Source organism: Mauremys reevesii, linkage group 7 (assembly GCF_016161935.1).
Source record: "Mauremys reevesii isolate NIE-2019 linkage group 7, ASM1616193v1, whole genome shotgun sequence".
NCBI lineage: Eukaryota > Metazoa > Chordata > Testudines > Geoemydidae > Mauremys > Mauremys reevesii.
Window position 1 is genome coordinate 72021908 of NC_052629.1, and position 27934 is coordinate 72049841.

The 27934-nt window shown below is 51.8% G+C and overlaps 1 protein-coding gene across 1 annotated transcript; it reads right to left on the reverse strand.

The window, feature by feature from the left end:
- Positions 1 to 123: 123 nt before the first annotated feature.
- On the reverse strand, positions 124 to 27934 carry LOC120368839 (neurotrypsin-like). The gene is made up of 16 exons (XM_039481491.1): positions 27585 to 27934; positions 24127 to 24449; positions 21634 to 21679; positions 19981 to 20217; positions 17699 to 17822; positions 15845 to 16020; positions 15075 to 15222; positions 13996 to 14174; positions 13452 to 13593; positions 11988 to 12190; positions 10620 to 10761; positions 9858 to 10063; positions 7930 to 8008; positions 3758 to 3880; positions 1538 to 1818; positions 124 to 589 (listed from the first exon to the last, which is right to left on the reverse strand). The coding sequence occupies exons 2-16, from the start codon at positions 24196 to 24198 to the stop codon at positions 282 to 284; spliced, it is 2466 nt and encodes an 821-aa protein (XP_039337425.1). The 5' UTR covers positions 24199 to 24449; positions 27585 to 27934; the 3' UTR covers positions 124 to 281.

The following is a 27934-nucleotide window of genomic DNA, read 5'->3' on the forward strand; positions in this document are numbered from 1 at the left end:
AGCTGTCTGTCTTGCCAGCTTATATCCACTTCCCTGCTTCAGAGATTAGGGACTATGGTGAGAGCAAAGACTTCCAAGAGACAGGCATAATTATTTCCCCCGGTGGTTAAGTCTCTTCTCAGTGTTCAAGGTCAAAACAAGTCTCTGTCAGGTACACACAGAAGCAGCAGCCCCCCATGGAGGTAGAAGGAAGCTACATTTCCCAAGTGTGGGCCAAAGTTTTAATTCTGTAGGGGCAAAAGGGATTAAATGCTGAAGATCTCAGAGCTCAGGGACTTGCATTATAGCTTGGTCACTTTCTTTATCCAGGGCACAAATTTGCTGACCTTAGTGTAAACTCCAGGGGAGTCCTTCCGGCCACACCCATAACCCCAGGAAATGATCCCCAGAATGACCCAGTGTCCAGTTGACCTCTGACACTGGAGTGGCCCACCACTGTCACCCTGGCAGCTATCCACCCGCTTATCTTCAGAGAGGTTTCCTGCACAGATCATGCGGTTAGTAAACTTGTTCCCATAACGAGCCTCACAATCTTCTCTTGGGAGAAGGGGCACCACACCCTGGAGCAATGTTCTTGAATAGGACTTCCCTGAAACAGAACAGAACAGCACAACTCACCACTCGGGCAATGTCTACACTACAGACCTTACAACGGCACAACTGTACGGCTGCAGCTGTGCCACTGTAAGGCCCCCTGTGTAGCCGCTCCGTGCCGGCGGGAGAGAGCTCTCCTGCTGACATAATTAAACCACCCCTAACAAGCAGCGGTAGCTCTCCCGTCGACGTAGTATCTCTTGCCGACATAGTGCTGTCCTCACCAGTGCTTATGTCCAAGGGCGGCTCTAGCTTTTTTGCCGCCCCAAGCACGGCAGGCAGGCTGCCTTTGGCGGCTTACCTGCAGGAGATCCTCCGGTCCCGTGGCTTCAGCGGCTTGCCTGCGGGAGGTCTGCCGCTCCCGTGGCTTCAGCGTATCTGCCACCAAATTGCCGCCAAATCCATGGGACTGGTGGACCTCCCACAGGCAAGCCACCGAAGACTGCCTGACTGCTGCCCTCGCAGGGACCGGCAGGGCGCCCCCCACAGCTTGCGTCCCCAGGCATGCGCTTGGAGCGCTGGTGCCTGGAGCCGCCGCTGCTTCTGCCAGTGAAACTTACGTCGTTCTCTGCTGCTCACAGCTCCAAAGGAGGCATTCCAGCTGAGGCCCTGAAAGACCCCAGAAGAGGAGAACACAAAATGGCACTGGGCTCAGAAAGAGAGTAAGAGAATCAGCGACACTGCCTTGAATTGTATCTAGAAATAAATTAGTAGCCAGTGCAGACTACTGAATACAGGTGTTCTAGGTGAGCATGCTGCCTCCATCTCAGCGCATCCATTCTGTTCAGGTTCTTATACTTCACCATGGTATCTGCCCATCCCTTCAACCATTCTATTGTCTGGGCTTCTCCCTCACAAGTCCTTTCACCTGGGAATATTCCAGCATTTGAGCCCCCCGCTCCCTGGAGGCTGTTCCCATGAGCATCATCCACCTCTGACTCACCTGTGTCTCCCCAGCCGGAGATAATGCAGGCCTGCCTGTTAATGGAAGCCTTCTCCTTCCTGTCAGGGAGGCAGACGGGCAGAACGTGGCGATTGAAGGAGAGGCAGTGGCTACCTCTGCCCCGCATCCTGACCAGGGCGATATCATTGTCATTGCTGCTGGACTGGTAGTTCCTGTGAAGGATGATCCTCTCGATGGGCATCTCCCTCTCAAACGCCTCCCTCACGCCTGCATGGTAATCGCCTACCCGCAGCAGGTAGCGGCGCACATCAGTGCCAAACCTGGCCAGGCGACAAAGAGCTGCCTGAGAGCTCATGTGAGCACTGCGCTGCTGGATCCAGGGCCATGCCCCCGGCAGAAAGGCCTCAGTACCACTACAGTGCCCACTAGCGCACCAGGCGAGAGCATTGTTGTCTGGTCACTTCACAAGCTGCCTCAGAGCGAGCTCCTCTCAGTCCCCAGCAAGTCAGTGCTAAGCAGGGGACTGGTGGTTCCCATTAGCAATGAAGGTAACATCTGTTCATGCCGTCACCAAGCATCCCAACTCTCTGTCTGACATGAACCAGGCTATGAATTGTCTTCCAGACCCTCTAGATCAGTGGTCCCCAAACTTTTGAGGGTCATGACTCCCTTACCCCTCTCCATGCCCTTCTGCACCCCTCCCCCCACACACACCAAGCCAGAGCCGGGAGCGGGGCTGTGGCTCCGGAGGGGAGGTGGAGGAAAAGGGGCTGGGCAGTGGCTGAGCTAAGGGGGCCAAGGTTGGGGCCATAGTTAGGGGTGGGTCTGGGTCTGGGAGCAGGGCCGTGGCTTGGGGCTGAGGCTGGGAGTGGGAGCGGAGCCACAGCTGGGCTGCAGTGGGGGCCAGCAGCCAGGCCCATGGCCAGGTGCAGCTCTGCTCCCAGCCTTGCCCCAGCCTTGGCCCTGAACTGGGAACAGAGCCATGGCCAGCAGCCAAGGCTTGGGGCTGGCACGGGGCCAGGAGCAGAGCTGTGCCGAGTCTGGGGCTGGGGCCAGGCGTGGGGCTGGTGTACGTGGCTGGAGGCAGGACCGGAGTAGAGCTGGGGGTGGGGAGGTGCTGGGTGGTGCTCACTCCCTGCCCCTGTGGGGGCTGTCCCGGGCCCACTGCACCCCCCCCAGACATTTCTCCATGCCCCCCTAGGGGTGCGCGCCCTGCACTTTGGGCAGAGGCGGCTCCAGGCACCAGCGCAGCAAGTGCGTGCCTGGGGCAGCAAGCCATGGGGGGCGGCCTGCTGGTCGCTGTGAGGGCGGCAGTCAGGCAGCTTTCGGCAGCGTTTCTGCGGGAGGCCCGCCGGTCCCGCGGTTTCAGTAGTAATTTGGCGACGGGACTGGCAGACCTCCCGCAGAACTGCCGCCGAATCTGCATGACCGGGGCGGACCTCCCGCAGAAACGCCGCCAAAGGCTGCCTGACTGCCGTGCTTGGGGCAGCAAAATACACAGAGCCGCCCCTGACTTTGGGGACCTTTGCTCTAGACTGAGGCAGCAGAAACATGTGACTGGACCAGAGCCACTCCAGGCTCCTGACCACCCCAGTTTACTGTTCCTCAAACTATAGGCAGGTTGCTAAAGAGCAGGTTTATTCCACGTTATAGCACTTGGAAGTTACAGGCTGCAGGGACAGCTCCAGGCACCAGCACACCAAGCGCGTGCCTGGGGTGGCAAGCCACGGGGGGCACTCTGCCAGTCACCACGAGGGCGGCAGGCAGGTTGCCTTTGGCGGCATGCCTGCGGAGGGTCTGCTGGCCCCACGGCTTCGGCGGACCTCCCACAGGCGTGCCGCCGAATCTGCGGGACCGGGGACCTCCCGCAGGCAAGCCGCCGAAGTCAGCCTGCCTGCCGTGCTTGGGGCGGCAAAATACCTAGAGCCACCCCTGACAGGCTGAGCACAAACGAACACCAAGGGATAACGCAAAGCTGTCCTGGGGCTATCCCCTCACATGTCCCACATGAATAGCCCAGTCACCCCTGGATCATGGCTTAGCTCTCGGCTGGCCTCTCTAGCAGCAGCAGTGCTGGGAGTGCACAGAGCTCATGGCTCCTGCAGCTGTTTACAGGAACCCCACTCTTCAGAGATCACATCTTCTTTGGATGGAACTGCTGCTATACGTGGGGCCAGGGTGGTGACTGAGTCAGATGGGATTATCTTCCCTGTTCCTTGCTCACATCCCCCCAACCAGAACTCCCCTTCCCCCCATTACCTTTTGAAGCAGTGCGCTGCAGTCACGACCCAGCAGCTGTGGATCAGCGTGGCACCACACAGCAGACGAGTGTCTCTGTGAAACCCCTTTAGCCGTAGTGAGGCCTGCCATGGCCAACCACCTCTGAAAGAGAAACAGAGGAATGATGGGCAGCATGCACACAATGGCATGGTGCTGTCCTCTCCCACCTCACCCACACTGCCCCATTTCGCCTCAGCCACTTCTCATCCTCCCTTAGTGCTGCTCTTCAGTCAAGGTAACGTCAGGAATCTCCACTGGAGGGAGGTAGTTAGGGAAGCTGTACTCACCACTGGCAGCACAATAAAAATCAAGGAGCGATTCCAGCAGTATCACCTCCAGCTTCCTCAGCATTGCTAGTCACTGCTTTGGGGAAGACAGGAAACAGCCTGGGATCCCTGTCCTCAGCTTTGAAAGCAGAAACCAGCATTGCAAGTGACTTGGTGGGGGCAGGTAACGAGGACTGGAGTCCATGATGGACTGTCCCACAGGCACTTTGGAATACACCCAAGTGGCAAAATGCAGAAAGTAGAAACCAGTATTGCAATGCCTTTCAATTCGCAGCTAGAGTCTGGGCATCACTGTTGCTTTAACACACATGATGTGGTGGTGGGACTGAGCATGAAGAATCTTGGGGCAGGTCTACACTAAGGGGGAAAATCGATATAAGATACGCAACTTCAGCTACGTGAATAACGTAGCTGAAGTCGAAGTATCTGATATCGAATTACTTACCGTCCTCATGGCGCGGGATCGACGTCCACGGCTCCCCACGTCAATTCCGCTACCGCCGTTCGCATTGGTGGAGTTACGGAGTCGACATGAGCGCGTTCGGGGATCGATATATCGTGTCTAGATGAGACGCGATATATCGATCCCCGAGAAATCGATTGCTACCCGCCGATACGGCGGGTAGTGAAGACATACCCTTGGACTTCAGAAAAAGTCTCCAGGAGCCCTTAGGGAAATGGGTAATAGAACAATTGCAGCCCAAAGCTGGCAAGGAAGGACAATTACTGGTATTTTCCAGGTTGCTTGTAGATGAAACAAAAAGACATACCAGATCTGACCAATGGTTCAACTAGTCTGGTATCCTGTCTCCAAGAGAGGCAGGCACTTGATTTGCTTGAGAAAGGTGTAAGATCCCCACCATGAACAATAGGCAATTATATGTCCATGGCTGGATGTGGGCTTAAGTGTGGTTGCTGGAAAGAAGCAAGTCTAGGTACTACTCAGTTCAATAGGTTATGTAGAGTTAAAGATCAGTGGGCAAACTATTTGTATATAAGAATATATCTCTATTCCCCACATATGAAGGTGTATCCCTGGGTGATAGCATTCCTGCTGATTTGTAGCAATCATTTCTTAATTCAACTGAACATTAGAATACAGTAATATATTATTGCCCCTATCCTTGTGATGGATGGTGCCTAGGCTAATTTCTTATATAATCCCACATAACAATGATCCACCCTTGACAACTGTGACGCATGGCCAGAAAGGGTTAAACATCCTGCAAAGTAAATAACCCTCAAAAGACATGTGGAGGGATAATATTTGTGTATTTACATATATATACGTAGGATCAATGACATAATCAACAGTCCCTGTCTATGCTGTATTCTGATAATTCAGAGATCAAAAGAACATCCTAGCATTTAAATGAATTGTAAACAAGGGATATCTCTGCATTCATCTCTCTTTGAGATTTATAGCAACTAATCTGTGAATGGTGGAGGAACAAGCAACTTGCCTTATGTTAATTATATAGCTAAGTACCAGTGATGGACCTCCTTCAAAGTCATGCTCATTACCTTTTGAACTCCAACTTGTCAAAAAGGACATGAAATTGGATAAAAGATCCTTGGGTCTTGATTCTGTCATCTCAGATCTGCTTAGGCTTCATCAGGGGAAGTTTGTGTAGCAAGACTGAGGTCACAGTTATGCTGGTACATCCTGAATATGATATTTGGACATTGGAATCTGAACCTCAATGAATTGAACTCATGTCTGTATGTATATTGATCTTTTAACCATACTCTCTCTCTCTTATTTTTTTAAAAATTTAGTTTAGTTATTAATAAATGGCTGTAGCGTGTATATGGGTAAGATCTGAAAAATTCATTTACCTGGGAAGTAATGTGTCCGATCCCTTGGGATTGTTGGAACCTTTTCTTTTATATGATGAAATAAGATTTACAGAAATTTTCATCATATTTGATGTGCGTACCTGGATGGAGGCCTGCGGCTGGATCACTTTAAGGGAACTGTGTTGTTTGGACTTCTGAGTAACCAGTAAGGTAATAAAGAATCTGTTTTATGCTGGCTTGGTAAATCTAAGTATTGGAATATCCACCATCTTTATGGGGATTGTCTGCCCCATTCTTTGCAGTTCATCCTAATTGAGTGACCATAGCTGGCTCCCACTGGGACCCTGGGCACAACAACATCCCCCCCACTTTTACAGATAGATACTGCATTACAGGATCAGGGAGATTATTCCCCTGGTGATTTGTACCAACTAATTGGGCGCTGATGGCAGTTTAAACATATATCAATAACACACCTTGCTCCCGACTGCTTTCTATTAGGAGAAGTTGGCTGTGAGAGGCATCAGTTAAAATCTGGGCCAGATCATCAGAGACCCAGAGTCATCCTGGGTGTTTTTTGGGTGGCCTGTGTATAATGAAAAGAATGAGGAGTACTTGTGGCACCTTAGAGACTAACAAATTTATTTGACCATAAGCTTTCGTGGGCTACGGCCCGCTTCATCAGATGCTTGGCATAGCATCTGATGAAGTGGGCTGTAGCCCACGAAAGCTTATGCTCAAATAAATTTGTTAGTCTCTAAGGGCTTGGCTACACTTGAGAGTTACAGCGCTGGTGGTGGCTTTACAGCGCTGTAACTTACTCCTCGTCCACACTGGTAAGGCACATACAGCGCTGTATCTCCCTGGCTACAGCACTGGCTGTACTCCACCTTGACGAGAGGAATAAAGAGAACAGCGCTGCTCTTGCAGCGCTGGGGTGCCAGTGTAAACAGTGATTAATCTTACTACGCTGTAACTGACCTCCAGAACCTTCCCAGAATGCTTTTTAAGTAAAGATAACACTCTTTGTTTTGTTGTGATGCCTCTCTTTGTTTTGTTGTGAACTCGGGGCTCCCGGAGCTGCTTATCTAAAAAAACAAACACAGCTACTGTTTGCTCGAGCAGAGGCAGGCAGGGGGATGAATGTCCACAGCTAGTGTTTGCTTGAGGAGAGAAGCAGCTCGGCGGGGGGCGGGGGGGTCTGTTTCGGAGCAGTTGCTTATCTGGTCTGAAGGCTATTTGCATTTAGTGAATGAGAGAGGAGTGGGGGAAGGGGTCGAAACTTTTAAAATGATTGAAGGTTGGTGCTGTGTATCTTCAAGTCCTTAGAACTTGCAAGGCAGGGAGCTGACACAGTGTCAGCTCCAAAAATCCACTCTCTCTGTCTCCCCCCACGCTCCCTGTCACACTCCACCCCACCCCACCTCTTGAAAAGCACGTTGCAGCCACTTGAACGCTGGGATAGCTGCCCATAATGCACCACTTCCAAAACTGCTGCAAATGCTGCAAATGTGGCCACACTGCAGCGCTGGTAGCTGTCAGTGTGGCCACACTGCGGCCCTTTCCCTACACAGCTGTACGAAGACAGCTTTAACTCCCAGCGTTGCACAGATGCAAGTGTAGCCAAACCCTAAGGTGCCACAAGTACTCCTGTTCTTTTTGCGGATACGGACTAACATGGCTGCTACTCTGAAAACTGTGTATAATGAGTTAGCCCAGCGGCTCTGTTCCCAGGCAGAAAGCATTCCTGTCACTGAGAGCATTATCACAACTGGCATTAACTGCCCCCCATGATAGGCTCAGCAGAGGGGCCTCAGGCTGAAACAGCTATGGAGACTGAACCACTCGTACCCAGGTAGCAGGGGGAAAGCTTGCATGGCTGCAGCCCCTATCCTGTGAGTACACAGAGTTCAATCTCCAGGGCTGTTGGGCCAGCAGCACAGAAAAGAAAACAGTAGGGTTCTCAAAAGCACCATTGCCTCTTGGCATGGCCTGCCACATCCCTGCCTCCTTGCAGGCAAGCTGGTGCCAGCTCTGCTCTCCCCAGCCATCAAAAGACAGTACCTGAGGGACTTGTTTCCACCAATTATCCTTTTCTTGCGACGGTGAAGCAAGCGCATCCCACACATGCCAGATGCTGAGCCTGCATAGCAAAACCAGAACGGTTAGGCAGCTAGGGTGACCAGACAGCAAGTGTGAAAAATTGGGACAGAGGGTGGGGGGTAATAGGCACCTATATAATAATAAATAATAAATAATAAAAAGCCCCAAATATTGGAACTGTCCCTATAAAATAGGAACATCTGGGCACCCTATAGGCAGCCCCCCTTTGTTTAACAGACAAACATCAAGTCACCACCCCCTGTTCCCTGGGGGGGCCCTCATCCTCCAGGAGTTGGACTGGTCTGATTAAGAACTTTGCTGTGAAAGCCATATGTGCAGCACACTTGTTTCTGTGGGGCTGGTAAGAATGGTTTTGACCAGTTCTGGGTTTACAATGGTGCCAGGCCCATGCTCAGAAGGGGCCCCGGCCCACTCCACTTGTGCTTCACTCTGACTCTGCTGTCCCTCCCTGTGGGGGAAGCGGAATAAGCCCCCATCTGCCCACTGGCTCTCCTCCCCCTTGCCAGCCCCCCACGGCCCACCGGCTGGGGGCTTTTCTCTGCCCCCGGGAGATCAACAAGGTAGGAGCTGGAGTGGGGTGGCGGGTGCCAGGAGCTGTGCGCACTGGAGAGCAGCATCTCCTCCTGGAGCTGGGTGTTCGGGGACCCCCTGGCCAGAACTTCCATCCCCCCTGCAAGGCTGGACACTGATCCCCGCCTGCCCCAGCACCACTCGGGCTGGGGGTTGGAGTTGGATTGCTTTGGGAATGCGAGCTGCTCTGGGTCCACTAGCCCTGGGGGGAAACCTGGGGTGCAGGGTGGGGGGAGTGGATCTGTAGAGGGTGCTGGGCTCTGTGAGGGGGTGGAGGGTGCTGGGCAGTGGGGAAGGTTTGTGTGCTTTGGGGGGTAGGCAGTGGGGGGTGGTCTGTGTGGGGTGCTGTGTAGTTGTGATGGTGGAGCTGTGGAGAAGGACAGTTGGGGGTGGGGGAGATCTGTGTGTGTGTTGGGGCACCTGGGAGTGGGGGTTCTGTGTAGGATGCTGGGCAGTGGGGGGTTGCTGGGCAGGGATGATAGTGTGCAAGGCACTGCATTTGTGGTAGGGAGTCTCTGGGGGTGTCTCTGGGCAGGGGGGTGCTGGGCATAGCGGGTTGGGGGCACTGGGCATAGTGGTCTGTGGGGGGTCTCTGGATGGGGATGCTGGGCATAGGGAGTTGGGGGCTGTTGGGCGCGAGGTGGAGGGGCTGTGTGGCACAGCATGAGCCTGCCCCCAAGCGGAAAGGGCCACTGGCAGCATAGGGCCAGGTGGGCCTGTGTGCGTCTGGAGACTGCTGGTTTGTAAACAGTGCCCTCACACTGGGCTGAGCATAGAGGGGCTGCCCCCGCCATGCCCCATTTCCCCTGGCTGGCCCCTACTTCCAGGGACCCGACCTCTCCACACCATGCTCCATTACCCTCATGGGGGCCCACAAATATGTTTGTTGCCGGGCCCACAAAAGGTTAATTTGGCCCTGCCTTTGACTGGAGGTGGTTACTCGCTGTGATTCTAGCTCCAAGCCCGGGGCAGGAGCCATTCAGCCCTTTCTGCAGAATCCAATTCCTCAGCCTGCTAGAGACCAAAGGGAGAGCACAGTTACTGCCACTCTGCGTAGGAGGGTGCACGGCACAACAGGGCAGAAACACTGGCGGCCTGGAGTTCCTGCAGGCTCAGAGGCACTATAAGGGGTGGAGCAGCAGTGCTGGCTGTGGGCAGCGCACAGTGACTCCAGGCCACATTTCTAACAGAAGACACTGAGACAAGGGGAATAGCTGCACTAGCGGCTGGGAAGCTCACATCTGCTCAGTGCCACCCTCTCCCAGCAGGAGACACTTCAGGGCAAGGGGCAGGAGCACCTGCGTTTCTGGTGTCCTGGGCCTTCTCTTCCATATAGTCGCAGATCACACCAGCATCTTCATTGTGCCAGCAGTTGTGAATCCCATTGTCGGGTTTGACGCATTCCCCCAGTGTGCGCTCTGTGCCACGGCACTCCACGTTGTCTAGATGGATGGGGCCGTGCCCCTCCCCAAAATACGCCATCGTCCTGGCTTTTGCTGCACCACTGCAATGAGAGAAGGGATGACCCATCTACACAGAGGGTACGTCTACACTGAAGCAGGGAGGTGTGGTTCACGCTCGGGTAGACTCACGCTAAAAATAGCAGTATAGCTAGAGGTAGCAGGAGCAATGGCTCAGGGCTACAGGCCCAAGTATGGACCCCAGGGGTCCAGACAACTCTGTACCCAGGTGACTAGCCCAAGCTGATGCCCATGCAAACCCTGGCTATGTTGCTATTTTTAGCACACTAGCTTGAGCGGAGCTAACCTGTATTTGTCTAGTCAGGCTGGGAAGAATGGTCTCAGCTGCACTGTAGACATATCCTGAATGTGAAGCAAAAGACTTTTGTGGCAATAATATCGGTTTCTCTGCATAGACGTACACTAGTCCAATCCTGCAGTATGCCCAGCACCCCACAGTTGCAGAGTGTGTGTGAGAGTACAGCTATCTTGTACACACAACAATGCTCAAATATACAAAACAGCCCAAATCTCCCTCCTGGAGGACAAGGCAGAAGAAAATGACCCCTGCTTACAAGTTACACCGACCGATCCTCTTACCTGTAACCCAGCTGCCTGCAAACCACAGCTGCATCCTTGTCTGTCCAGCCATCATCACAGACACTGCCCCACTGCCCATTCAGGAACACCTCTACCCGCCCCTCCTTGGTGCTCTCTCCATCTGTCAGCCGCACAGGGGGCCCTGCACAAGAATAAGCCCAGTGATCATAATAAAGGGAAATCCATCGAGTGAGACTTGGGGATCTGGACAGAAAGCTGAATCCCATGGAACTGACATCAGAAGCCAGGAAACACCAATAGTTCTATCTATAAAGCAGTGTCCACACTCTCCACCAATCACCACATCCCTGCTGAAGAAGTAGGGCATTGGGTGTAAGAAATTAATTGACCACACATGGAATAACCATGAAGAGACTATGTTCTGAAAGCTGAATAAAGAGGGGAACATGAAAAGGCAGAGAGGGAGGAAACTTAATAAATATGGGGCCAACAGTGGGCAAGCGCACATGCACCTTGGGAATAGAATGATGAGCTTATTTCAAGTGGGGAGAGAGACTTCCTCCCCCGGGAAAGGTCAGAAAGTCCTGCTGTAAAGCCAAATGACAAAATCCAGCTGGAGAGTCAGGGTATGCCTGCTGTAGGGAAGGCCATGGGGAATAAGGCCTTGTGTACATGAGAAATTGAACCAACTTAACTAAATCCATTTACATACCAATTTCTGAGTGTAACCCCCTTGCATGGACACTGATTTCAACTTAACAGCCCCTGATATCCATTTAGCCTAAATTCATTTGTCTTTGCAAAGTCCTTGCACTGATTTAACTAAGCAGTTTCTAAACTGGCTTAGTCAAAAGGGTACAGTGTTCCTCTGTAAACAAGGTCTAAGCGTCTCGCTACTGAGCAATGGGCAGCAGCTCCTCCCGCAATTGCGGCTCCCAGGGTTTCATTTCTGTTTAAAAGGTGGAGTCACTACCAGCAGAATTCATGCAGATTTGCAAAAGAAAACTGCACATAGGGAAGGGGGAGATAGGCCAGCACAGTGGGAAGGAGAAGTGTGAGGGTGGGATCATGGGATTGGTGGGGGCATGAGAAGAACAGGCCAATGGCCGTGTGGAACATGCCTTAGAAAATGTAATCTCTTAGCATCAGCAGGAAATGGTCATACTGTGCATCATGTTTAGCATGTGGAACCATCAACTCGGTGGTCCGGCTATGGGATAACTAGGACTCTTCACAGCAGGTGTATAATCATAGCAGGAAGGCCACTGGAATCCCTTCCCCATAAGCAACCCCATCCATGGGGCAGTCCACAGGCTAGGAGAGGTCCCGCCCTGCCTTAATCTCCAGAAGGGATGGAACAGTAAGCCATTCCCTGCACCCTCTATTGGAAGAGGAAGAGCAAGGTACCAGCAGTGTCTTCGATGATCTTGTTGGTTTCAGGGGAGCATCGGACCCCTACATCTTCGGCATGCGAGCAGTCATGCTGCCCCCAGTTGCTGTGGGGACAGTCCAGGAAAGAAAACTCTGTGCCTGTACAAGCCACGTTGTCCAGAAGGATAAAGCCTTGGCCGGGTGTGTACTCCCCCTCAGATGCCAGGCTGGCAGGGCCACTAGGGGAAGGAAATGGAAAAGCACATCAAACATCATCTCTCACCACTCCCCAGAACCCTGCATGCTGACCCAACTCCCATATCTAGCTGGAGCCCTGTTTCCTCAAGAACCTGCACAGCCAAGGAGGCCTACATGGAGAAAAACTCTATGGTAAAGGAGACAAACCTTCCTGACGGGACATGGGAGACAGTGTGGGAGGAGCTGGGACATCTCCATAGGCTCAGCTTCCCAGGGGACCTGATAAAACCAATCCACTGTTTGGTGTCCATCGGTCATACAATCACACTTGCATGTGCTTTGCAATTCTCACTAGGGCTTGCTTCACAGGTATGACACCAGGGGACCAGCAGGAGGGAATGGGCAGGGAGAGTAGTTGTTCCTTTGCTCAAAAAAAAAATCAACTTTAAGTATAAAATAGCCTATATTTCTATACTATTTTATGGACAAGATACACACACGGAATTGTCTCATCCACCACTGAAATGCAGCCAACGCTGGAGTAGAACATGGCATCTGTTTAAAACCACAGAGCAGTTTAGGACAAGGAAGTGAAAAATACTGTATCCAGTTGAAACTGCAGGGAGAAATTTAGCTTGCCATTTTGCCAACTGTCTAACTTGGAATTCGACAGGGACATCGGGTAACACCCCAATTCATACCAAAATGTGCAAGGAATCTTTAATGACTAGACTATTTAAGTTCTAAATCTCATCCAAAAGACAGCACCTCCCCACAGCCCTTTGGGGCATCAGTTCAGTACTGGCTTAAAGGGAAGCACTATCTCCACAATCACAAACACCACTGCAATTTTCCTTGCAGGTCTCCCATTCAAGTACTGAGCCAGCTGAACCCATCTGAACTGAGAGCTGATGAGCCCACAGCCCAAGGTCATATGGCTGAAAATGTAAGGAGTATCCTTTAGAAGCACAGATCTTTCTTTAATGGGAGGAATCCATGAAGGTGGCACCAGGCATGTACACTGCTCTCTAAGTGGGCCAGGGGCAGAGATGCTCAAGCTTAGCATTCCCTAGGAAGGGGCACTGGCACTTCCCGCAATCTCTAACCTGGAAGGTACCAGAGAAAGGATTCACCATTCCCTGGAAAGGCTGGTAGCATGGAGATCAGGTCTCTACCAAAGCATGGGCAGGAGACGCTAAGGCCCAGCTTTCCTAGTGAGGGGACATGGCACCTAAACCTTTCCAATAGGGAACTTAGCCACCTGTAAAACCAGCTCCTCTAGAAATACCATCATTCCAGTACCTGAAGCCCAGCTGCCTGCAGACCACCTGGGCACTGAGAGCCGTCCAGCCGTCATCACACACCGTGCCCCAGTCTCCCCTGTAATAAACCTCTACCCTCCCTTCGCTGGGGGTGCGGCCTCCTGCCAGCCTGACCATGCCCTCTGCAGGGGACGGGAAAGGAAAAGGCAAGCAATTAGTAAAGGAGAAAGGAACCAATCCCCAGCCCCTCCTCTGCTGATGGCTGTGTGCAGTCTGAGAGCGGGAAGAGAGAGAGTGCATGGTAGACTCAGCAGAGGAACACCCTATTGCTTTGCAGAAAGGACTCGCAGACATGCTCGCCCACAAGGCACAGGCTAGGACTCCCCTCAGCCTCTGCTGCACCCATGCAAGACAGTGGAAAGGCTACATTGTCTGGCTCTGAGTTGCTCCTGCCTCTGCCCCACTCTCCGCCCAGCAGGAAAGAGGTGCCTGCGCTGGAGTGGGGACAGACTATACCTGTTGAGAGGCCTGTGGAATACAGTGGTGAGACAGGATGCACAGGGGGAGGTGAGGTGGATCTGTACCTGTGAAGGGGTCACAGGACACTCCCGCATCCTCAATGTGATCACAGTTTTGCTGTCCCCAGTTATTCTTCTTGCACTGGTCCAGTGACAGCTCGTTTCCTGAGCACTCCACTTCATCCAGCAGGATTGGGCCAGAGCCCTGCCCGTAGTGAGCCCACGACAAGGCCTTTGCAGTCCCACTACAGAGGACACAGACACACACACAGAGGGAGGGAAGATACACCCTCCCTGCACCCTCACCTACAGTGGGACACAAAGTCTTGTGCATAGGGATGCTACCTTGGTTGGGGCCCTAGCTACAGCAAGGGGGCTGGCAGTCTGGGATCCTCCAGCTAATTCCACAGCTCATCTGCATTTGAGTCACAGTGACCTGCCCATTCACTAGCCCAATGTGAAACCTCAGCATCTCAAAGACAGGTTTTGCAATTGGTATATGACAGTAAATAAGTAAAATCCATTTATTCATGTCTGAACATGGGTGACATGATTACATCATATCCTGGCAATTTGCTGGCAATGTGGATGACCCAGAAACATGGCAGGTCAAGGAGACAATGACAGTTCACCAACAGGGATGGGCAAGACAAACACCCTGGGCCAAGATTTTCAAAAATCAAATCTACAGTGAGGCTCCGAACTCTCTATTTAGGCACCTCTCTAAGTGACCTGAGTTTCAGGGGTGCTGAGCACACAGCAGCTCCCATACAAAGCACTGAAAAGTCTAGAGGAAGGTGGATAGGAGCAGCCTCTACCTCTCGTGTGGCACAAGAAAACAGGGACAGTCAGTGAAACTGAAAGGCAATCCAATTAAAACTGATCAAAGGCAATATGCACCATTCACATGTAGCAGGTGGAACGCATTGCTGCAAGGTATTACTGAGGCCAAGTGATCAGAAGGATTCATCAAAGGACTAGACATTTACGTGGATGACAAGAACATCCTCCCTCTGACACAGCTGCTGCTGGCCACTGTGGGAGATGGGACCCTGAGCTGGATGGACCATGGGTCTGATCTACCCTGGAAATTCTTACGTCCCGAAGTCTCCCCGAACCCCATCACCAGCCAGAAGGGGACTTACTTGAACCCCAGTTGCCTGCAAACCACCTCGGCATCCCGGTCGTCCCATTGGTCATCACAGATGGTGCCCCACTTGCCGTCGTGGTAGACCTCCACTCGCCCCTCGAAGCTCTCCTTTCCCCCAACCAGCCGCAGCGGGGCCCCAGCACCTGCTCTTCAGCAAAGGGAGCAAGCAGAAGAGAGAGTGCATCTGATGGCTGGGGATGCAGACCCATTACAGGGCTTTAGGATGCACCAGCCCCTGCCCTAGTCTCTCCCAACCACCTCTGAAAACTAGTGACTGTGCTGTTAGCCCTCCCCTAGCAGTGGTGGTGGTGGGGGCTGTTTGCCAAGAGATGGCTCACCAAAGGTGAGCCAAGGCACAGATGTTCAAGGGATGTCAATGAGCAGGGGCTATGCTCCCTGGTGCAGAGGCCTGGCTCAGGGAACCCCTACTGAGGACGAGGGGCTGCTCACTGCTGACATTTTCCACTGTTTTAGGAACAGATTGACATTGTGGGAGAAGTGGGGCAGCTCTCTTCTCCTCCCACATGCCTCCCCTCTGGGTGCTCAGGGCTGGGAGGGGCTGGTTGTTCCTCAGCTGGAAACTAGAGCCCACTTTTACAGCAGTAAGTAGCCCAAGCCGAGCCTGCATCATCTTGTCCATCCCCGCAACTTTACCAGCTGGGATTTTATATCCTGGTGGCAACGCTGTGAATTGGGTCACTTGGCCTTGAGAGACGGGGGTCCCCTCCACATGTTCTCTCCCAGCTCCTTTCCCTGGGGATTTACCTGCAGGAGGAACACACTCTGCTGCTGCGATTCCCTGGTTACAGGCTCCGGATGCAGCCTCCCGGTAGCCACACTGCAGCAGGGCCTTCTCATCCCCATGGCAGTTTGCTGACCGCAGATGGAGTGGAACCGTCCCCAAGGCAGCATGGCTGTTCTTCCTAGCTGTGCCTATCTCACTGAGCACAGAGAGGAGAGCACAAGGACAACACTAGCATCTCTGGCACCGTCTGAGTCACCATCCCCCCTCACTGTCACTCCCACATTTTCACATGGGTGCCTGTAACCTGAACTTAAATCGGACCCCAGCCTGATGTACTGTATATGCACCAAGCCCAAAGAGGCGGGCATGCACTCAGGGCTGCCATCTGAAACCAAATGGTAAGCCACCTTCCCCATTCCCAGCAGCTGCTACAGAAGATATAAGGATGTCATGCAGAGAGGATCATGTCTCAAAGGCAGAAAGTAGTGAGAGCAGGTGTGTCTAAAGAAAGGATCTGCTCGCGAGGCACAGAAACAAAGAGTGGGGAGAAGAGCAGGGCTGATTCTCTGCAGCATGGATTCGCAAGGAGGCACATGATGACCCATCCTTCCACTTTGGACAGATGAGTCCTGAAACTTCTTCTATTTGTAACGTGGGGCCTGGGCTGGAAGAGGATTCAAATCACTGCTCTTCTCCAGGGGACACTGGCAGGTCTGTAGGACAGTGTTACAGGACCCTGACTGGCTTTGCTCTTTGTGGAGTTTGTCACCTGTAGACGATGTCTTAAAGTGCAGCTGTGCTCATTTCCACTGGCCTCAGTTATCATAAATGCAAGGCTGGGGGTAAGTAATTGTCCAGTCATGGGCCTTCCTTTTATTTTCATGTTCATATGGATGTTAGTGGCTCCTGAATGACCCTCTTCTTTTTCTTCCTTCCTTCAGGTAGAAGCCCTGCCCCAACTCAGGTAGACTCATACATCACCAGGGGTGGGGCCAACTGCTTGAAGGGAGGGCAGCAACCCCTGAGATGGGGCAAGTTCAGGAGGAGACAGGAGCATGTTTCTCCTCCTGGAGAATCTGGGGCAGTGCTGAAACACCACCCTGAAGGAGGCAGCTCGGCAGGCATTGAGCCCCCTTCGTAGGGAGAGAACCCCCTCCCCTCTTCCAAAGCAGGGGGCAGCTCAGCAGACTGACTATTGAGATCCCAGCACTAAGCATGAGCTCCTGGCTCTTCCCACAGAACTGGTGGCACTGTGTCAGCACCCCCCTTCTGGAGGCCCTTTGAGCTTTTCATTGGGTCCCCCAAGGTGATGAAAGCTGCTTTGCCGGATCACTAGCCAGCACCACTCCCAGGGGATACAAAATTCAGTAGAAACCTTCTAGCCCAAGGCCAAAACTGCCCTGTCACACAGGCAGCCTTTGTGTCAGGTTGCTCCTTTTTCAGGAAGGCTGCAGGTTCTAGAGAGAGGGGCTAGGCCTCCCTGGCAGGAAGAGGAGCCAGTCTCTCGTCTGCTGCGGGAACAGAGCCAATGGGATTTTCACCATTATTTCATGTTGTAAGGCAGGTGGGGGTGCCAGTGTGAATTAGCAAAGCCCCTTCCTTCTCCTGTTCCGGTGGGAAGGGAAAGGGAAGGGGCTTGGGACAGAATCTCTCAGAGAAAGTCAATGGGGTTTGATAGTCTAGACTCTCTTCTTGCCAGTGGTGATTGGGGGTCTGGATAGGGGACGGGCAGGGCCATGGCCACAGAAGGAAAACAGCAGTGTACATTCAGCACTGCTAACTGGGAGACCAGGGGACAGAGCAAATTCAGACACTAAGGAGGCAGAGACTGTTATTAGAGGGTGATCCCTGGAATCTGCCTCTGAAGTTCCTACCTGACTCCCAGCTGCCTGCAGACCACACTGGCATCCCAGTCTGTCCAACGGTCAGCACAGATGGTGCCCCAGAGTCCACTGAAGTACAGCTCCACCCTGCCGCCCTCAGACAGCCGCACAGCACCTACCGAAAGAACAGGGGCGGCTCTAGGCACCAGCGGGCCAAGCGCCCGCTTGGGGCGGCATCCTGGGGAGGGCGTCATTTGGCTCCGGTGGAGCTCCCGCAGGCATGACTGCGGCAGGTCCGCTCGTCCCGGGCTCCGGTGGACCTGCCGCAGGCATGCCGCGGAGCTCCACCGAGCAAATGACGCCTCCCAGGATGCCGGAGCCGCGGGAAGAGGGGACCCGCCGCGGGACTGGGGAAGGGCGGCGCAGCGCTCCGCGCTGCTTGGGGCAGCCTACTTTGTAGAGCCGCCCCTGCGAAAGAAAGACTCTGATGACAAAGTGCTCCCTGCTGCACTCTCAGCAGCCATGCATGCTGCTCAGGCCCTGTGCGAGGTGGCTCTGGAAATGGGCTGGACACCCTGATTTCCCATGCTGTGGCTGAGCTGCAGCCAGCCTCTCTCACCCTCATTTGCCGGCGCTATTACTCAGGCAGTGCTGTATGAGAAGCACCACACCGGCACCTTCCCCACTTCAATGACAGCTGTTTGGGAGGCTGGCCTTTGCCATCTTCTTTTGAGAGCCAGGGTTGTACAATGGATAGAGCAGGAGACTGAGGAGCCCAGAGGCCTGGGATCTGCCTTCAGCACCATGCCTTAGTTTCCCCATCTGTGAAATAGGGATAACTCCACTTAGCCATCTTTGGAATGAGCTGTGAGGTATACGAATGTAAAGGGCTTTAGGTATTATCAATCTCTGAAACTCCTACACTGAGACACTTGATTGTGTAACCAATCAAGAATTTTGAATGTGCACTAGACTATAGTTACACCAGTATAATTACATTGCTGTAAAGCTGATCTCCACTAGGACCTTTCACTGGCATAGTTAGGTCGCTAAGGGGGGTGAACAATCCACACAGACATAGCTATGCTAACTTAACCCCTAGGAAATCTTCCGTCAACCTAGCTACCACTTCTCAGGGAGGTGGATTAACTACAGTGATGGGAGAACCCCTCTCATCCCTGTAACGAGTGTCTACACTGAAGCTGCGCCCCTGTAGCACTTTAAGTGTAGACATACCCAGAGTTAAACTGCTATAGTTATACTGGTATAGCTCCCATGTGGACACTCAGGCTTTGTCTACACTGGCACTTTTGTCGGTCAGGGATGTGAAAAAACGTCCCCCTGACCAACATAAGTTTCATCGACAAAAGTGCAGGTGTGGATAGTGCTGTGTCAGCAAGAGAGGCTCTCCTGCCGACGTAGCTAATGCTGCTTGTTGGGGGTGGTTTAATTATGTTGGCAGGAGAGTTCTCTCCCAGGGCTGCTGGAACAATTTGTATAGTGGGGGTGCTGAGAGTCATTAAACCAAACTGTAAACCCTGGATATAATGGAAACCACTTCAAGCCAGGGGTTGCAGCAGCATCCCTAGTTCCAGTGCCTATGCTTTCTTCTGCTGACAAAGAGAGGGGAGACTTTACAGTGGTACAGCTGTTCTGCTGTAAGGTCCATAGTGTAGCCATAGCCTCAGACTCCAGAACAAGGGCGTGTCTATACTTAAATTGCTGCAGCACCACCACTGTAGAGTTTCAGTGAAGATGCTACTTACACCTACAGGAGAGGTTCTCCCATAGGCATCGGTAATCCACCTCCCCAAGAGGCCATAGCTAGGTTAATGAGGGAATTCGCCCATCGACCTAGTGCCGCCTACACTGGGGTTTAGGTCGGTTCAACTGCGTTGTTCGGGAGGGTGGATTTTTCCCCACCCCTAAGCTACATATTTATAGCGACCTAACTTCATAGTGTGGACCAGGCCTAAGAGTGGCTTCTTTTGACTTTAACTTATGTCGCTTTGGAAGCAGTTTAAGCTAAGCGGTTAAAGATGCTTTTATACTGGCATAAGAGTGTCCACACTGGGGTTATAAATTCACACCTTACCTTAGACCTGTATAATTTTCTTATTGAGACAAGTCCTTGGTTAGTGGCCTAAACTGAAGCCAAACTTTTCTGAAAATTCTGACCAACTATTGTGCTGTGCTCATCGCTCTGGGTCCAACATGATGCTGTATGCATCTCGGCACCTCCACCGCCCCTCTCCTTCACCCCCCGCCCACCCATGGGTAAGGTCTGAGAGCACGCAGCCAAGACCCCAACAGCAATACTGAGGGGTACTTACCCTGGTTACAGTCACAGCTGGCCCAGCCAATCGCTCCAGAAGCAAGCCGGTAGAAGCACCAAGGCGTGGCTCCCCTGTCTGGATTTCTGCAGTAGTTGTGGTTCCCTAAGCCCTGGTCTGGGTACTGCTGGACATAATCAGGGAACTCTGCCCAGTTCAAACACTCTGATCCAGACTCAGTGACAGCTAACGAACCATTGTAATACCCGAGGGGCCCAACGCCACACAAGCCGGACCCTGGAGACAGAAAGGAAGCTTTCAGGATGGCTTGCTGCCAAGAAGGGCTTGGATAAAGCCAGTATGTGTCACATAACAGCCCTCTTCTGCTGGCTTCTTCCATTTCTGCAACATTGAACCTTCATTTTCTTGTACAAATCAAGATTCCCTGCCCTGGGGTTGTGAAGAAAGCCTTGTAAATGTGATCTGATCAAATGTTTCCTGAAAAATAATAGCACTGAGAGCTGTGAACTCCCTCATCATCGGAAATGAATGTTAACTCTGGACCCTAATGAGGACTCTCAGCTAGTCTGGGATGGTAGGCAGAACCCAAGCTCCACTAATACTACTTCTCATCTCACCCTCTCTGACTCCTGAATAAGACACCACTACATTTGGACATAAGCCTACTTGAAAGCCACACTTCATCTTTCAGCTGAGCCATACCCAGAACCCTGTGAAATCAGATTCTGCAAAGGAGGCAGTGAATTTATAGTCCCCCATGTGGAGACTCTTATTCCAGCATGCACTATATGCATGTTCTTTATTTACGTGAGTACATCCGCTTGTCTGTTTGAAAGCGGTGAGCTTCCAGGGAGTACAGAGAACCCATTCTAAGCAGGCACAAAAATCCAGACCAGTGTTTATCCAAAATTCCTGCCTGTGAAAAAAATATCAGTAAATTAAGTATGTAGTTTTTGTGACAGATTGAAATCCTCCTTCATTCATTTGGAATAAGAGAGGGAACAACAGAATTGGCTTTCTATACCAGATAGGTGTCTCCAAGCGCAGCATGTGGGAGAAGACCCTGGAATGAATTTCAGTATAATAGCTCTATTCATTTAATAAACAAACAGAAGCCAACACTCTTAGAAAACCCTTCTGCAACAGCAAGGATAAATATGTCCTGTATGACAAAGAGCTGATGTGTACAGAAGAATTACACTGTGCCATTGATCTTGAGAACAACAGAGATGTTTTCAAGCCCAGCTGGATTGGGCTGTGGTGCAGTGTATATCAGCAGGTACAGATACACTGTGAAGAAAGCAATATAAATGTCTAGAGAGAGTCACTTGGAGCCCGACTTGGATTCACTGACAAAGCCATGGTGAGGGGTTGGTGAGACCTCAATGTTTATTAAAATAAATTAAAGAAGGAGACCGTGTGAAAGAGACAAAGAGAGAGGAAAGGGAAAGAAAATGTGAGATGAAGAGAAAACTGCAGCAGTATTGGAGATGAAGAAAAAATTGGGCTGGAAATGTGGGGGAGGGAGAGAAACAGAAACCCAAGCATGCAACAGAACAGAAAATGGCACAATGATGGGACAAGACAGAGGATGAGAGCAAGTCAACAGTTTCCATTCTGTTCACAGTCTCAGGGCACTGCAGCAGTGAGGAATCTGACTGGGTGACTGAATTAATAACTTCTTGTTCTTACCTGCACTCTGCAAATGGTTTTGGCTGGGCTGCAATCTCAGGAGATCCTGGGAAAGAAACACAGAGCAAAAGCAGAGAGATGATTATCCCGTGAAATAAACGTGGGCAAGTCATGAAAGCTGCTCAGTCTCTGGCTGCTCTGAGGAAACACACCCTAGTAACCACCTCTTCCCTGATTCCCCTATTACTCCTCTTAGAACCCAATCACAGCTCTGCCCATGAGCAACAAAATGAATAATTTGTGGGCTGCAGAGGCTTACCCTTCATACAACAACCATACTGCTAAAGGGCTGCTGCGCGTCATTTTCAGGCTTTTATCCAAGTACTCTGGGAGGCATGGGGAGCTGGAGCAAGCAGGAGAGGAAAGGAGAAATAGGGGCCTGAGCAAGATGTAGACGGAAAAAGGGGAGACTGAAAGAAATTGTAATACCCTCTAAAAATGTATCAGCAGTCCCGCCCTCTCTCCCTGCACAAGCATGGAAGAGCAACTTCCTATGGCGGTGACAGTGAACAGGTCTGAAGAGAGGGCATCTACCTAATGAGGTGGTGCCCTCAGGAGTCAGTGTTCACACCCAGAATTCCAATGGGCGGGGGAGACTGCGGGAACTATGGGATAGCTACCCACAGTGCAACGCTCCGAAAATCGACGCTAGCCTCGGTACATGGACGCACACTGCCGAATTGATGTGCTTAGTGTGCACTCGACTTTATACAATCTGTTTCCAAATACCGGTTTCTGTAAAATCGGAATAATCCTGTAGTGTAGACATACCCTCAGAGAGGACACCCACACACAAAACGATGAGTGTCTATAAAAGGGAACTCAACAGGGCCTTTAAGATTTTGCCTTTAATAAGTTCAGGGCTTGAAGAAGTGCAATGATACCTCACACCACACTACACCAAACAGGGCCTGACATATTAGGAACAAGCACAAGAGATATGAAACAAAGCTCTGGGGTTTCTGTGGCTGCTGCCTAGTTCCAGCTGCATACTGTGGTGTAAGCAGATGCTTTCTGGTGGTATCAACACCACTGCTGGCTGGGGGAGGGAGATCTCCGCTCTGACATGACCTAGTGCTTTCACAGGGTTTGCAGGCAGGTGCAAGCTCTTCCCAGACCAGTGGCAACAGAGTGAGGCAAAGAGACTGAAGTATTTCTGCTAGCGCCTCACACTCCAGTTTATTTCTAAATAACCAGCAGCTTTTTACATGAGCAAGGATCACTAATTTACATGTGTATCTTTAGAAGCCTAGCCATCGGAAGCGGTTCTCACTCTCTCTTTTTACTGGCGCTGCCATGGTTTGTCTCTCTCTCAGCTTCACCTCTCATTCTGTAAAGAGGGGAGAGAACAATTTGGGATTGAAGCTAATTCTTTGGCTATACTAAAGATTGTGGGACACATCCATCTCTGGAGTAAACTGCGGCAATTCCCATTGGTTTCAACAAGGGTCAGACCTGCTTATGCCAGAACTGAATGTGATCAACAGGTGCTGTCGACAATGGGACAGCACCAAGATCACCCCAGAAAATCCAGACCTGAAATTCTATATCAGAAATGTATCAATGACATTTTTGGAAATGCCAGATCAGCTGGGACGAGGAGGTGTGTGTGTGTGTGTGTGTGTGTGTGTGTGTGTGTGTGTGTGTGTGTGTGTGTGTGTGTGTGTGTGTGTGTGTGTGTGTGTGTGAGAGAGAGAGAGAGAGAGAGAGAGAGAGAGCAGGGAGCCCCTCTCTCTCTGTATCATACAGTACTGAGCCCACACAATGAGAGTAAACCAACAATATTTTGCACTTTTATAGCGACAGTCATCTGAAGATCTCAAAGCACTTTACAGAGACGGGAATGACTCTCCTCATTTCAGAGCCGGGCAAGCTGAGCCACAGGAGTCCTGTGCTTGCCCAAGCTCCCACAGCAAGACAGGTGACAGAACCAGAATCCATGTCTCCCGACTCCCTGCTCCCACAGGATGTGCATGCCCAGGCCAGTCTGCATGTGATAGGCTAGATTAATAATGGACCGTTGGACAATTGATCCATCACAACTTGGAGACTGACCGTGAAGGAAGGGACTGCAGTCCAGACCCATGGAGCAATGTGCTCCTCCCAAAGCCCTCTCATCAAAGACTGGTCCCCTTAGCGGGGTCAACCCCCTCACATTTTAGCACAAGTGCAAATATCCTGTCCTACATCCTTGGCCCCAGGTCCATGTAACTATAAATTATCAGTCCACAATAGTAATAGCTGAGATCAATCTATCTGCAATGGGCAGAGACAAAGAGACTTCCTGCTTTGGTCACTGCAGAGCTTGAGAAAAAATGAGTCAAAGCAGCTGCACCCCATGCACCCTGCTCAGCTTCCTGTAGGTTGTGTTTTCTGATTATGCATTTACAGAGGCAAAAGAAGATAAATAGCCCTTCTCCCAGCATAAACCCACTGGTCCTTAAAAAGCCATGTGACATTAGAGAGAGATATAAAATAAAAAAAATCTCCTACCTCCACACATCTGAGGCAGGGTAACAAACTCAGCAGCAGGGTCAGGCACCTGAAAGCTTTGGGAAGCTCCATCCTTCTTCCTGAGCAAAGTGGCCAGAAGCTTCTTCAAGCTTCACATTCTCGCTGCTGCTGGGCTCAGCTGCCTCCTCCTCTCCCTCCTTCCCTTGTTCTATTTCCCAGGGAGCAGGGCTGGAGCAGCACAGCACTGGAAGGATCTGCACAGCACAACTCTGTCGTTTCGATGCAGGGAAGGGAAGGAAGGGGATGAAAGCTCACAGCAGCAGCTTGTGATTTTGCTTTCTTCTTTCTTCTATTTCCTTGTTCTGGAGTGAGGGGAAGAGAATATGTCCCGAGAATTTCTGATCCACCTTCATAAACAGTAGGAGACAAGTGCAGATGGGCAGGGTACAGCCTTCAGCCTTGCAGGCTGCTTCCACACCTCATGTCTCTCTGCCTCCTACCCTAGCGCTCTCTCCTCCCTCTTTCTTGCTGTCCCAGCCTCTTTTTTTTGCTTTAGATATGCATCTCTCTCTAGTGCAAGCCTCCTTCTCTTCCCCTGCCTACCTTGCTGCCTAGCCCAGCAGTTCTCTCCTCTCCTGACACTTCCCTCCTTTCCCCAACTGATTCTTCTCTCTTCCTCATCTCTCTCCTGTCTGCAAGGGACTGATGGAACTGGGAGATGTTGATTTGGAACTCCCAGCTAGAAAAATTCCAGCAATAAAACTGAAGGTGTGGGGGGAAATCGTTTGTGTGCTTGCACGAGATTATGTTTCGAAGGAACTGGACTTTATCCTCCAACCTCTGTCTTCTTGCTCAACCACCTGCAGCTCCCTGAGAACACCCTCTTCTCTGGTCTCTGAACCTATGGAAATCAGAGACAGAGCGTTTCAGGTTAAGATGTCTCCTAAGAGAACAGCATAGGTGACAGGGCACTCTCAGTGGATAACCCCCACCCCCACTCCAATTCGAGGGTGTTCCCACTGCTGGTCTGCCAGATCCTGATCACCTCCAAGATTCACCTTTTCAGCCAAGCATTTCTTTAACCTTGGGCTAAGGCTGGAAAGTTGTTTCCACTTGGTGGGCTGGGGTACTTGGTAGGGGATAAGACCCAAAGAGCATCCCTAAGCCAGAAGCACTGGTGTCTAGCACTAAGTGTCAGCTGGCCTGACCAGCTCAATGTACCCCAACTCGCCACTGTTATCATCTGCATCTATAAGGTGTCATGTAATATGTCATTGGAAAACTAACATCTCATTGATGATTAATCTTCGTGTGTGATGTCTGAATGGTCAACCCACAAATAATTACACAGAGCTGCTGGAATTATGATTAAAATGTGTTTAAACCAGGCATGTCAGGGGGAGTTAATAAAGAGAGTTTTTCCAGACACAGGAATGCAGTTCTGCCTGCTGGAATGGGTCTCCCATGTAAATGGAGCAAGGTGTGACCAAAGACAAGGAAAAGCACATTGATATGCCAAACTCACTTAAAAACTCTCTGATTATGTAAATTTGTTTTACGTTTTCTCTAAACTAGCCCAGTACTCTGACTGACTTGAAGAGATTGTTAGCTCCAGCCAAGCTCATAAGATGGTGTTTCTGGCTCTTTAAAGGAGCAGCAAACTAAATAACTTTGTTGAGCATTCCAGAAGAGGGCTGGACACTGCTGGAGACAGTTTTAGGGAAATCTAGGACTGCGGGAGGTGTTGAGGTAACTCTTCAAACAGTAACTGGACAAGGGAAGCCAGGGTAGGACCTGCATGTTTGCTGGCTCTTGGAGTCTGCAGCAGCACAGCATTGAAGGCATCCAGAGTCACAGGGCAGGCGGTGACACGACCCTTCACTAGTCTGGGTGGAACCCCAAATTGTCACAGGGGTTGGCTGTTATAGCTGCCCATTATGCGTAGTGCTAGTTGATTTATTTATACATCCCTTAATGTTTATCATTAATAAATATACGCAGAGGGCCTGCCTCCCAGTCCACTTCCCAGTTTCTGTTGAGTGGATCCATTTGACACAGTTCAGGAATTTTAAGGGTCTTTACACTTTCTCTGTGCTGCTCTCAGCTCAATTCAATGGACATTCCCTATAACTGTACTTTTTTATTCCTGGGGAATTAACTCTTTTGGGATTTTGCAGCATGGAAATGTGGAATTCGCCTTGGAAAAGAGTTTGTCTTGCATCTCAGCAGGGGAAAGTCCACTAGTCCACTGGATAAGATTTCTAGGAGACCTTCAACACAAAAACATGGAACAGGCTGTTGAAGTCCCTCTTGACTGGATGCAAAGCCTCTTTCTCTCTCCCTGCTCATTACCAGCAATCATTGATTCCAGTCTTGCTGGTTTGTCTCATCCACAATTGCTTATCAAATGCAATGCAATGCAATGCTGTTAGAAGATGGGAGGAGGGAGCAGTTGCTGTTGGGTGGATCCTACTGCAGTGTGCGCTGGGCATTGCTTGTCTGGCCAAGAATTGCAATCATTTAACTGGGAACAAATCTCTGAACTGACAGCACTAAGCAAGCAGACAGAGAGGCAGAAGTGCAGACAAGAAGAGAGGCTGAAAACAGAGCCTCACCCCGGTGGGCTCTGCCACTAGCAAGGCCCTGTCACACAAAGCAGCAGTGGCAGGGAGGGAAGAGAAGAAAGCAATTTTAGCATGGGCGGCTGGTGAACCGGCTGTTGGGGGAGGCTAACCCCCATCTCATCCCCCTCTGCCTGAGGCCCTGCCACTCCTCCTCCTCCCCTTTTGCCCCTTCCTCCACCACAGGAACCCAGAGCACCCCACTGCGGCTGACAGCCGCTCCTGCCCCAGCCCCGGGCCATCCGAGCTCCCCCAGCCCTGGAGTGCCACGTGGTCGGGCATAGGGTTGCCAACTTTCTAATTGCACAAAACCGAACACCCTGCCCTGCCCCTTCCCTGAGGCCACACCCCTGCCCTGCCCTTTCCCTGAGACCCTGCCCCCCACTACATTCTCTCTCCCTCGGTGGCTTGCTCTCCCCCACCCTCACTCACTTTCACTGGGCTGGGGGCCGGGGGCCTGGGGCAGGGAGTTGGAGTGAGGGAGGAGATGAGGGCTGCGGGTGCAGGTGCAGGCTCTGGGGTGGGGCTGAGAATGAGAGGTTTGGGTGCAGGAGAGGGTTCTAGGCTGGGGGGTGTGGCTGAGGGATTTGGAATGTGGGAGGGGGCTGCGGGTTGAGGCAGGGGTTTAGGGTGTGGAATGGGGTAAGGGCTCTGGGCTGGAGGTGCGGGCTCTGGAGTGGGGCTGGGAATGAGGGATTCAGAATGCAGGAGGGGGCTGCGGGTTGAGGCACCGGGTTGGGGTGCAGAGGGGTGAGGGCTCTGGCTGGGGGTAAAGGCTCTGGGGTGGGGCTGGGAATGAGGTGTTTGGGGTGCAGGAGGGGGCTCTGGGTTTGGGGGGAACTCAGGCTTGGGGAGGGGGTTGGGGTGTGGGCTTACCTCAGACGGCTCCCAGTAAGTGGGGCTAAGGCAGGCTCCCTGACTGTCCTGGCTCCGTGCTGTGCCCTGGAAGTGGCCAACAGGTCCAGCTCCTAGGCAGGGGGAGGTAGGGGCCTGGAAGCGCCACGTGCTTCTCTCACCCACAGGCACCACCTCCCAGCTCCCAATGGCTGCGGTTCCCGGCCAATGGGAGTGTGGAACCGGTGCTCGGGGTAGAGGCAGTGTCTGGTGCAGGACACTGCTGGCCGCTTCTGGGGTGCAGCGCAGTGCCAGGACAGGTAGGGACTAGCCTGACTTACACCCGCAGCACTGCCAACTGGACTTTTAATGGCCCCATTGGTGGTGCTGAC